We start from the raw sequence: 13485 nt of genomic DNA on the forward strand, positions 1-13485 counted from the left end.
GAATTGTATCCTCAATACCTCAAATTGTCTGCTTTTCCAAAACAAACACTGTATACTGAAATTGCGTACATTTTTTCAAATTAATAATTGCAGTTATTAGTTAATAATAATTAATAGTTAATAATAGTTAATATTAATAAAAATTATCGATAGTTAAAAACGTAATAATGAGTATTAACTGTTGTGATTTATTAAAAGAGTTGTCTCATGAAGATAGCATAGATCTACTCTCTGATCCAGAACTGGGAGCCTCTCTGTAAGGGCATGTTCACACATGGCGGAGTTTTTCCGCTGCAAATGTTGGTGCAGATTTGGGGCAATTACGCAACGAATCTGCACCAATATTTGCATATTTGACAGGTATTTCAGACGTTGTAGAAAAGACAGCGGACTTGCCACAGATTTCAGTTTTTGCATTGCAAAGGCTGAAATCCGCAGTGAAATTCCACTTCTTCTCCGCAACATCATGAGCAAGCTGCGGAGGGAAAATTCTGCACTGCAGCCTATGGTCCGCAGCGGAGTTTTCCGCAATGTCTGAACTAACTTGCCTAAAAATGTATTGAAACAAATGTAAAAAACGGCCGCTGGAGAATTCCACTGCAGACTGTCCGCAGCGGAATTCCACAGCAATTCTGCCACGTCTGGCCGTGCCCTAAGAGTAGTTCCCTCACTGGTAGACTTGAGCTATCCATGTATGAACACCTGGATCCCATGTGAAAGGTGATGTCTCTGATGAGATAATCTCTTTAACCCATGAGGTACGGGTCAATTTTAGCCTTGACAAAAACAATTTTTTTATTTTGCCTCTTTGCATTCTGAAGGTCATAAGATTTTTATTTTTTGTTTGATGTACCGCAGCTGCATGAGGCTTAATTTTTTGACAAGTTGTTCTTTATTTATGTGCTATTTATTTTATATAATTTTTTTATTTTGGCAAAAATGTAGCAAAAAAGCAATTGTGGTTACATTTATTGTACAGGTTTTTATGGTCAAGACATTACCAGATATGTATATATTATTTATTGTATTGGGACATAAAAAATCCCATAGGGGGATTTTTAATTAAATTTTTTAATTTTTAACAATAATGTACTAGCATATATCTATATGCCAGTACATTAGCCTGTGCATTGATAGTATATCCTAACAACAGTAAACCCTAACAACCGTAAATACTATCAGACAGGTTCTTCGATTCCCTATGATTCAATCAAAGGAGGGTCCCTTTCAGTCCTTCCTTATATATGCTGCAATCAGAGATAAGAGGTTTCCCTGATCTTCGCTGTTAGGGCATGCCCAGACGTGGCGTATTTCTTCCGCAACTGTCCGCATCAATGCCGCACAGAATCTGCATTGCAGATTCTGTTGCGGCTCTGCCCAAAATGGGCATTAAATTGATGCGGACTAGCCATTGCGTATTGAGGTAAAAGTATTTCCCTTCTCCCTATCAGTGCAAGATAGAGAGAAGGGACAGCCCTTTCCCTAGTGAAAGTAAAAGAATTTCATACTTACCGGCCGTTGTCTTGGTGACGCGTCCCTCTTTCGGCATCCAGCCCGACCTCCCTGGATGACGCGGCAGTCATGTGACGGCTGCAGCCTGTGAGTGGCTGCAGCCGTCACTTAGACTGAAACATCATCCTGGGAAACCGGACTGGAGGAAGAAGCAGGGAGTTCTCGGTAAGTATGACTAACTTCTATTTTATTTTTACAGGTTGATGTATATTGTGATCGGTAGTCACTGTCCAGGGTGCAGAAACAGTTACTGCCGATCGCTTAACTCTTTCAGCACCCTGGACAGTGACTATTTACTGACGTCGCCTAGCAACGCTCCCGTAATTATGGGTGCACACACGTAGTCACCCGTAATTACGGGAGCCCCATTGACTACCTCAGTCTGGCTGTAGACCTAGAAATACATAGGTCCAGCCAGAATGAAGAAATGTCATGTTAGTAAAACCAATACGCTCCGCAGCACACATAACCTCTACATAACATCTGCGGACTTCATTGCGGAATTTTGAATCTCCATTGAAGTCAATGGAGATTTTCCGCAATGAGTCTGCAACCAGTCCGCCACACGTCCGCAACAATCATTGTATGCTGTGGACACCAAATTCCGCACCGCAGCCTATGCTCCGCAGCGGAATTGTCCGCAACGTGCAAACGAAACCTACTAAAAAGCTGTGGAAGGCAATGGAGAAACGGGTCCGCTGCGGATTTCCGCTGCGGATTTCCGCTGCGGAGTGTCCGCAGCGGAATTCCAGAGCAATTCCACCATGTCTGGCCATGCCCTTAGAGCAGGGCTGCAGCTGTATGATACAGCTCTTGTACCTCTCCTGATGACACGGGCACAATAACAGTGCCCGCTGCTTGTGACAAGCAATTTCATCAAGGGTCGGCAAGTAGCTAAGCGAAATACCTAACATGCAATAAGATGTCTAAGTTATTTAGCTACTACTACTTATATTACTATTTCTACTTTAAGTTTTACCACTACTAAACTAATAATGAGAGCAACAATTTTATGTTTTCTTCTGCAGATAACACTGCTCGAATATTAACAAGAAGAAATGGATTTAACAGACATGAACTAAACACTTATCTTCTACCCGTGGTCATATCTGACAACGATTACCCCATCCAAAGCAGCACTGGAACTTTAACTATAAGAGTATGTACTTGTGATAATCGGGGAAACATGCAGACCTGCAGTGCTGAGGCCTTACTCCTACCTGCAGGCCTTAGTACAGGCGCATTGATTGCAATTCTTCTTTGCATTATAATACTTCTTCGTAAGTATTTTTGTTATTATTAAACATAACTGAATTTGTTTATTGAAGAATTAAAAGTTACATTATAAAAAAAAAATACACAAATACAATTGTATTTCTAATGTTATTATCTGATTAACTAACATGAAACTTTCTTTAGAAACACAAATAGGTAGACAGACAATAGCTAGGGTGTCAATACCTATACCAGAATGTGAAGACTACTAGTATATCCAGAAAATTAAACACACATAGCACAAGTCATGTACCATGACAATATAAAATAAACTTTATTGAAATATACATAACACATTGGCCATCAAAATATAAAAACAATATAGCACACAGTTAAAAAGGAGAGTATGGAGGATCTGCGTGAATAATCCAATATATATGCTACCATACTATAAACATCCTGTGATGTGGTAACAAATGCAGATATCTATAGAAAAGATAATCATATAGATCAAGTATTTGGACAACAAAAGCACATAAATATATTTAGCACCTAACAGAAGCGCACACAATTCTGCATGCATGTAAGAGTATACAGCTAAAGCTCCAAGTTGCACACAAAACAAAGACCATGCTTTATAAATAAAGGATATTGCACAAACCCATGGACTGCATGATAGGAAGCACGCAGGAACATTCCACACTGACCGCCCCCGATGCACGTTTCGCCGTCAGCTTTCTCAAGGGGTACTAGTACATGCAGATATCTATAGAAAAGATAATCATATAGATCATATAGTGTTCCTGCGTGCTTCCTATCATGCAGTCCATGGGTTTGTGCAATATCCTTTATTTATAAAGCATGGTCTTTGTTTTGGGTGCAACTTGGAGCTTTAGCTGTATACTCTTACATGCATGTATATTGCAAGTAGTGTGTGTCTTAGGGCTTATTCAGACGAACGTTGCGTTTTTGCGCGCGCAAAAACCACTTGACAGCTCCGTGTGTCATCCGTGTATGATGCGCGGCTGCGTGATTTTCGCGCAGCCGCCATCATAGAGATGAGTCTAGTCGACGTCAGTCACTGTCCAATGTGCTGAAAGAGTTAACTGATCGGCAGTTAACTCTTTCAGCACCCTCGACAGTGAATGCCGATCACAATATCGAGAAACCTGTTAAAAAAAAAAAGTTCGTACTTACCGAGAACTTCCCTCCCGGCCGTTGCCTTGGTGACGCGTCCTTGGTGACGCGCCTCTCTTGACATCGGGCCCCACCTCCCTGGATGACGCCGCAGTCCATGTGACCGCTGCAGCCTGTGCTTGGCCTGTGATTGGCTGGAGCTGTCACTTGGACTGAATTGTCATCCCGGGAGGTCAGACTGGAGGAAGAAGCCGGGAGTTATCGGTAAGTCAGAACTTCTTTTTTTTTTTACACGTTCATGTATATTGGGATCGGAAGTCACTGTCCAGGGTGCTGAAACAGTTTAACTCTTTCAGCACCCTGGACAGTGACTATCTCCTGACGTCGCGTACCGGAAATTTTTTTTGCCGGGTTCGGCCAAAACGAGTTCGGCCGAACCCGGTGAAGTTCGGTTCGGTTGTCCGGTTCGCTCATCTCAAAGACACTCCGTTTGGATGTTTGTAAACAGAAAAGCACGTGATTTACATTCATCCTTTTGACAGCTGGTGCGCGAAACAGGCAGTTCGCACGGAAGTGCTTCCGTGCGACCTGCGTGGTTTTCATGCACCCATTGACTTCAATGGGTGCGTGATGCGCGAAATACGCTGAGATATTGACCATGTCGCGCTTTTTGCGCAGCGGACAAACGCTGCGCAAAAAGAACGGACTGTCTGTACTGCCCCATAGACTTGTACTGGTCTGTGCGTGGCGCGTGAAAACCACGCGGCCCGCACGGACCCAATACACGTTCATGTGAATCCACCCTTAGTGTATGATTATTTGCTTTATTTCTGTTTTTATTTTCATTTTTTGTGCACATTTATGGATTTAATACTCACCTCTATTTATTTAAATCCTGAAAGTTGTAAAACTATTTATAGCACAATGCCCTGCTCATAAAACTTGAAATAATATGGATTTCTCAACCAATAGTACTTTAGGTTAGGTAATGTAAATTATCGAACAATAATTTTATGATATGTTTGATTATCCAACTATCCACATCTTGTCAGCCAAACACATTAATAGAGAAAAAATATATATATTTAAATTAGTAAAATTGGATCAGCAATATTCATATTTTGTAATTAGTTTCTACAATTATGTGCTTGCTTATCTGAAGGCACAGAAGGGCAATGAATGAAATTGAAATTCTGGAGACTTATCCCCTTTGCATTTGTGTATTCTTTAATTCAAAATAATTTAAGCACATAGGACATTTATAAATTCAAAGCTAGTAAAAAGAAAAAAGTGACATAGAACAAATATAAAAATGACAGACCTACTAAATGACACTTTATATGCTTAGCCAGTATTTGTTTCGGTGAATAATTTTCTGGATATGTTCAGCAAAGATAAGTGCAACTTTTGCAGGTCATTCTTTATGTATGATACATTTTTATGCAAATTATTGCATATAAATTAATTGACATTTAATTTCTAGATATTTTATTTTAACCCATTTTCAAACATTATGTTTAGGAATGTTAGTTTTGCAGATACACTAATGCATCTGCAGCAACAGTTGTAAAGGTTTGGCTATGCACATGTAATATCTTTGGTGTTACTTTAAGATTAGACAAATTGCTGTAGATTTTAGGAGCCAATTATACAATTTCAGATGCCAATTAGATTTGTTTAGTAGTTAGGCAATAAGAACTACTTTAAGGACTAATAAAGTCCAAATATAGTTCAAATATAGTTCTGTCTTTAGTAAAACATCTATCATTTGAGTATAAAGATAGTATGTGATTATTTATGCATTAAGTATCTCGCATCCTTTTCCTAACAAATATAATTATTTAATGACTGTCTTCAGTGTTTATTAATCCCCTTCTACTCAGCCAATGACCCTTTGTAAAGGTGATGAAAGACGGTTGAGTTGATAAATCATTGGAAATTCAAAATTGTTTAAGACAAAGGCACAGATGAGTGGGAGATGAGGACTTAAAGGTTTATTCCCAACATAAAGTTCAATGTTGAAAGCCCTAGAAATGTAAAAATAAACATCTTTCTAAATACCTTCTGTTTTCTGTAGTGCAGCGTTTGTAAGATATGCCCTCCTCTGAAGCGCATGTCATTAGTTTAATTGTGCCGGTCGTTTCTATGGAAATGACCACCTCCGCCGTTTCCTTCATTCTGTCACACCTACGCACTTCTCCCTTTTCTCCTCTCTCTTCTATAGCGTGGGCTCACATTACCGACGCGTGCACACTGTCTTGCCAGCATACCTTTTATCAGACGCCACACATTGCGCTTGCTCCCCCCATGTAATCTCTATATTCTAATATAGAGATAATTTTGTGAGCCTTTTGGAACAAGCACATTGTGTTGGCTCTGTAAGTACCTTCCTAAATGTACTTATATTTGTTTCATTATAATTGTTTTTAAAGGAACAGTGTCACCACAAAAAAAAATTTCATGTCAGTTTTATGTTAGTGTTTTATTAAAAACGTTTTTATTTATTTGTGTGTTTGTGTGTTACTTTTTTCTATTTTTACACTTTTTCTTCCCTATGGGGGCTGCCATTTTTTTTTCCATTTCTGTATGTGTCGATTAACGACACATACAGACATGGAATACGGCAGCCACAGTCCCATAGGGACTGCGAACGGGGCCCGTCCCATCCACTTCTGTGTACGCCGTCTGTGTGGGAACGGCGCATGCGCCGCTCCCACGCAGTCCAATTTGAAATGCGCGCCATCCGGCGCCATTTTCCTGTGGACCGGAAGTCTCGGCCGGACAGTAAGATTACTACTTCCGGTCGCGGCTTCCGGATTTGTGCACTTGGACCAGCGGCAGCAGACGGAGCGGACGGGCCGGAGGGAGCCGCGGCGGCAGGAGCAGGTAAGAGATTTCTATGTATGTTCGTGTTTGTGTGTGTTTACTGCTTTATGTAAACCTACTACACTGTGTGTTAGCTCAAAAAATGGCGACACGCAGTGTAGGAGGTTAGACCGTTCAATCCCCTCGTTTATCCCGGCACTAGCCAGGATAAAGGAGGGGGGATTCTCAGAGCTCAGAGTGCTTTTTTCCCAATTTTGCAGCAAAAAGCAATGTGGTTGCTTTACCACATGCAATGCTGCAATTTTGGGAATAGCTCCATCTAGTGACCAGCACTGGGAAATATTATAAATTAGAATCTAATTTATAATATTTCCTGACTCGTGAAAAAAATAAAACATTTTTTAACAATGTTTAATCACCTACACACTAAATGTTTAATTAAGAAAAAAAAAAACATGTTTTGCTGGCAACACATTCCCTTTAATGATTGAAGCGCTTGGTTGGGGAGTTCTGTAAGAGAGCGATGCTGCTATGAATGCTGTATAATAGCAGTCTCGGGAGCGCGCACATACACCAAGCAGCATTGTGATTTTATTACTGCGCCACTTGGTGGTGAAGACTGATAAAAACATACATATTTCGAAATTGATGACGTGAAAAATAAAATTTGACTGACAAAAATAATTTTTAGGGGAAAACTATTATTTATTAATATGTAACATATGAAATCATTTAAAAAAAAATTGTGCTCAACTTGGGAATAGCCCTTTAAACCACTTAAGCACTAAATTATGTTTTACTGATGCTGGTTGATGACATTGGTTGCTAAGACATTTTCTGCCTTTAGACACCCATGATGAGCTGCTGGTGATATTTTCTCTGAAAAAATAAATCATGCTGACAAACCTCTATGAAAAACATAACTTCTATTTGTCAAAACAGTTTAATATCTACCCATACATGGTAACATTAACATAGATATTAATTTGTATAAAACGATAAAAGGGAAAGGAAGGAAATACAGAACATGCTATGCTTTACTTATGTCTGGAGATGAGCGAATGTCCAAAAATTTGTTATGGGTAAAATTTGGTTGAATTGGTCTGAATAAATGTATTGTCAATCAAAAGTTCCCCATTTGTCCTGAAAACTTGTGTCTGACTCTCTGATGTCTTCTAGAACTGTATCATAGTTAAATACAACCCCTTTAAAGCTCTGACAAGCCAGCATGTAATGTGAAATCTACAGCAGAATATATGGATAGCATGAGGGATAACCGCAGTGCACTTTGGGAAGCCTGCCTGCAAGGCATTATGAATGAGCCCTCCTGAGCTTATGCGATTCTAATCTGTAAAATGGCAGCCGGTGCTTGCGGACAGTCCGCATATTGCTGCGCTTCGTGTGCCAGAAACCCCAATAGTTTAGAAATTCACAGAATACAAAGCTAAAGAAAATTCAGACCGAATATTATTAATGTAGAATCGATTCACTCATCTCAACTTATGTTTTTCTTCTTAGGGGTTTTCTCACCTATAACAGTTGTGTCCGGCAACTTCTTCTTTGTCTGAGCTAGACAGATCTGATGAAAAAGATGTATAACTTGTGCACCTATCCGGCGTGCATGCAATGTTTCACTGTCTGGTTTGGGTAGACGTCTGCCACCTAACATAAATCTATGAGATCAGTTTTGTCTTCAGTTTCCCTCTTGCTATTTTGTACTGTACATGAGGAAAAAGAGAGATGTGTGAATGAGCAATTACGTATATGCATTATTGATTAATATGAACTATCACCTGAATTATTTACTACATTTCTTAAGGCCTTTGTTTTTTATTTATTTTTTCAGTTATTGTAGTACTGTTTGCTGCACTGAAAAGACAGAGAAAGAAGGAACCATTGGTGTTGTCAAAAGAGGATATCCGGGACAACATTGTCAGTTATAATGATGAAGGAGGTGGAGAAGAAGACACCCAAGCATTCGACATTGGCACTCTTAGAAATCCAGGTGTTATTGAGGATAAGAAACATCGTAGAGACATTATTCCTGAAAATTTGCTGTTACCCCGGAGAACTGCTTCTGTCCCAGACAATACAGATGTTCGTGATTTTATTAACCAAAGGTTAAAAGAGCATGATAATGATCCTACTGCGCCACCATATGATTCACTTGCAACATATGCATATGAAGGCAATGATTCTATAGCTGAATCTTTAAGTTCTCTAGATTCTAGTACTACAGAAGGGGATCAAAACTATGAATACCTCAAAGAATGGGGTCCACGTTTCAACAAACTAGCTGAAATGTATGGCAACGGGGAAAGTGATAAAGATTCCTAACTTGAAAAATTTGTCATCACCCTTTTTTATTTCAAAGTGGAATAAATTTGCGGGCAGTTGGAAATAATATTAACAATTTTAAAATACATTTTTCTGACACTCGGCACAGTGTTAAAATAATAACAATAACACATTAAAAAGAAAAAAAAAGAAAAAAAAAACCCTTTATACCACGTTCATTTATTTCATCCGTTTTTATTCTATGTAGACTGTCACTCTAGAGTATGGCTAATGTTAATTACAAATCGTGGATTGAATGCCATGGTTACTATGTTGTCTGTCAATCAAATGATCATTTTGAAAACTTGAACAGAAGACTACTTCCGCATACAAACTCATAAATACATTGCTTATATTGGGTAATTGGCTGCCTTTCCATTTGCAGCACCAGTTTGTTTTTGTTTTATGCATTTTTTCCAGATGGAACAAGAAAAAAGATTTTTCGGATAATCTGATACATTATGTACATTAAAATGTACTGAAATGTACATGTGATGTTAGTAGGTGTGATGCAGCTGGTAAAGATATATGTTAGTAGAACGTCATTTCATCAAATAGTATCTTGCCAATGTTTTATATTTATATTTTTGTATTTATTTTTAAGAAATAAACCTGTTTTTACAACTTGCTTAATGGCTAAATGATTTGAATACAATTACATATTCAGTGGGGAAAATTGTGAAGTAAATTAAATGATAACTTTAAATACATTTCGTATTTGTCAATTAAAATTAGTTTTCCCCATTAAAAAAGTATAGCTTGAGATCATTTATTGTTTTGGTATTATGTTATTCATGGGTATATTTTAGTATTTGGGGAGCTCCTACTCACAACTAACCTATTAATGGGCAGATATATTGAAATAACCACTGCAGGTTATAAAAACAGACTAAGAACTCATTCATACAGAAGTATTTAGGTCATTATTTTGTATCAGGTTTTGGTAGCCAAAGCCAGGAGTGGAACCTACACAGAGATGTATAATGAAAACATTTGCACTTGTGTGCACTTGTGTGTTTTATATCTACACCTGGATTTGGCTTACAAATACTGAAGCACAATACTGACCAACTACTGCTGTCTGAATGAGGCCTAACCAAGTTACTAAATCACAGTCATTTATGTTAACACCAATTTTAATTAGAATAACATAATTAGTCAAGTTTAGCTTTAGATAAAAAAATAGGAAGTTACTTTTGGAAACGAGCGAATCGATTGTAAATGAATCAAACTTGGTCTGAATTTCCAAAAAGTTTCGGATCTGGCGAAATTCGAAACTTTTTGGGTTTGTGGCGCATGAATCAGCAAAATAGTTGCCGATGGTTCCCATTTTACACATTAGAAAGAGGAAGAGGGGAGAAGAGGAGATAAAAAAAAAAACATAATCAACTGGCAGATATTGACACGTACCTGCCGGCCTCCTGACATGATGTCATTTTGTTCCATTTAACTGCTGCTGTGATGCATCTCTGCTGGCCTCCTGAAGTGATGACGTTTTGTCCCATGGCGACCTCCTGAAGTGGCATTGTACTGTCCCTTGTGACCACTGTAGCAGTCACATGGGACAAAACTAAATTATATCAGGCGACCATTAGGGATGCCTCGCAGAAGCAGTCACATGGGACAAAAAACGACAGATGTAGCCATCTTTATTTTGACTTTTAACGCATTAAATACAGTGACAACAAACTTTAACTTGACATTTAAAGTGGCTTTTGAATGGCTTTTGTTGTGTGATATCACACTTCAACAAGTTATCAGAGTCAAGATAAACTTGGCTACATCTATATGTCATGTCAAGAGTTTGGCAGGAATGCATCGCTTTGGGAGACCAGGGGAGGTGAGTATAGTATTTTTTTGTTAATTTAGTGGTGAAATCACGAGTGCCCCGATTGCCCTGTTTGGCTCTCTGATATTTTCTAGGACATCAGACTGTCAGACAGGGCATTCGGGGCACTTGCAGCAAATTTATTCAGACCAAATTAAATTGGACAGCTGATTTGATAGAGTTGACCCTGAAATGAATTTCAGAACATTTGCTCATCTCTAGTTACTATGCTATTCATTACTATATCATTGTCTAAATCTTTCATTATTTTCCTGTATCAATTCATGTAAAAATTCTCTCATTTAAAGTTAACACTAAATAGATGATCTAATGCCATCAAGTCTAAATCAGTAATTAGATTTAGTTTACATTGGCCACTTCCAACTACATGACAGAATGAAACCTGTGGCATGTGAGTGCAAGCAGTGGAGGGTAGAGCAATCATTTTAAGATCTTCAATAGTGTCTAATTATTGTTATATAGTGCTGTAACTTCATAATAATATGTGAATATACGTAGGCAGCGTTTATATTCTTAAAGGATTTGTCCACCTTTTATTTTTTTGTATTAACTTATTTATAGAATGGGAAATTGTACAGTTTTTCACTATACAGTACATGTATTAGAAACGTTGCTCATGTACTTTTCTTATATCAGTGCAGTTGCAAATATGGTATAACCAACACGTTAGTCCGTAGTAATGCATCCATTGGATAACTGAATGGACTAAACACAATGTCAGTCATGTGACCCACCACTCACACATCATGTGACCCCTGGCATAACAGGTTAATGAGGAGCAGAAATGATAAAGTATTTTTACCTACAGCAACATCTGATTATCATGTCCGTCAGTGTCTGTGTGGGGAGCAACTCTTACATTCTTCTCCCTGTTTCTGTTAGGGATCTGCCAGGTACTACGTCTAGGTATACTCCTGGTATTAATCAATCCACACCTGAGGCCAGACCTGTTCGACTGACACCATCTCCCACCAACCAGGGTGGCAGGCTCAGGAGTGGGAGAGCCTATCGCGGCCTGGTCAGTCGGAGTTAGCTCCGCCCCCTGTCCTTTATTACCTGCCGTGTTCTCCTCCTCAGTGCTTGTAATTCTTTTGGATTCCTGGCCCCACTGCTGCTTGCTCCAGCGTGCTTCTGCCGTGCTTCTGCCTTGCTGCTGTTCTGCTTAACCTGCTTTGCTTTGCCTCCGGCTTGCTTCCTCCTCCGTGCTCACCTGGGTATACTCCACTTATCCTGATCCTGACCACTCGTTCGCGGCATTCCGTGGGCTGCTGCCCCTTCCCTTGCGTGTTCCCTGTTTGTTCTCCCGTGCACTCAGACAGCGTAGGGACCGCCGCCCAGTTGTACCCCGTTGCCTAGGGCGGGTCGTTGCAAGTAGGCAGGGACAGGGCGGTGAGTAGATTAGGGCTCACTTTCCCTTCACCTCCTTCCTGCCATTACATAATTACAAGCCCATACCTAGTCTACCATTTCTCCTACGCTGACGCTATCATGGACCCCCTTGAGACCCTGACCCAGCAGATGCAGGGCCTCTCCCTACAGGTCCAGGCCCTGGCCCAGAGGGTCAACCAGGGTGACGCTGCCTTAGTAGTTCCCCTCACCTCACCTCTAGAACCCGACCTGAAGTTACCTGACCGGTTCTCAGGGGACCGTAAGACGTTTCTCTCCTTCCGGGAGAGTTGCAGACTGTATTTCCGCCTAAAACCCCACTCCTCAGGTTCCGAGAACCAGCGGGTGGGTATCATCATATCCCGACTCCAGGAAGGGCCTCAAGAGTGGGCCTTCTCCTTGGCTCCTGACGCCCCTGAACTTTCCTCTGTTGATCGTTTTTTCTCTGCCTTCGGACTCTTTTACGACGAGACTGACAGGACTGCTTTAGCCGAGAGTCAGCTGGTGACCTTACGTCAGGGTAGGAGACCGGTTGAGGAATACTGCTCTGATTTTAGAAAGTGGTGCGTAGCTTCTCGGGGGAACGATCCAGCCCTAAGGTGCCAGTTTAGGTTAGGATTATCTGACGCCCTGAAGGATCTGCTGGTTAGCTACCCCTCTTCTGACTCCCTTGACCAGGTTATGGCCCTAGCAGTACGACTTGACCGACGTCTCAGGGAACGTCAGCTTGAACGCTTTCATGTGCTCCCCTCTGACTTTTCTGCGATCCCCCCCGAGGTCCCGTCTCCTCGCCCCTCCACGGAGGACTCGGAGGTACCTATGCAACTCGGGGCCTCCATGTCCCCTCGACAACGTAGGGAGTTTCGCAGAATGAATGGTCTCTGCTTCTACTGTGGGGACGACAAGCATCTTCTGAACACCTGTCCCAGGCGCAAGAATAAAAAGCCGGAAAACTTCCGCGCCTAAGTGATCATCGGGGAGGTCACTTGGGCGCACAGGTATTTCCCGTTAATGTGAAATGCAATAAAATTTTGCTTCCCTTTCAGGTCTCGTTTGCTGGCCGGTCTGCCACGGGCAGTGCTTTCGTGGATTCTGGCTCATCTGCTAATATCATGTCTGTGGAATTTGCTATGTCTCTTAAGATGCCATTTATTGATTTACCTTATCCTATCCCTGTAGTAGGTATCGACTCAACTCCCCTTGCTAATAGTTATTTTACTCAG

The 13485-nt window shown here is 40.5% G+C and overlaps 1 protein-coding gene across 1 annotated transcript in view; it reads left to right on the forward strand.

Moving 5' to 3' along the window:
• LOC142651721 (cadherin-10-like) overlaps positions 1–9680 on the forward strand; it is a 427614-nt gene extending 417934 nt beyond the window's left edge. The window contains exons 11-12 of the mRNA XM_075826750.1: positions 2541–2792; positions 8537–9680. Of these exons, the coding sequence (XP_075682865.1) occupies positions 2541–2792; positions 8537–9027 (743 nt within the window). The 3' untranslated portion in view covers positions 9028–9680. The remainder of the gene's footprint in view (positions 1–2540; positions 2793–8536) is intronic.
• The last annotated feature ends 3805 nt before the right edge of the window (positions 9681–13485 follow it).

The sequence above is a fragment of the Rhinoderma darwinii genome, chromosome 5 (assembly GCF_050947455.1).
Source record: "Rhinoderma darwinii isolate aRhiDar2 chromosome 5, aRhiDar2.hap1, whole genome shotgun sequence".
Classification (NCBI taxonomy): domain Eukaryota; kingdom Metazoa; phylum Chordata; class Amphibia; order Anura; family Rhinodermatidae; genus Rhinoderma; species Rhinoderma darwinii.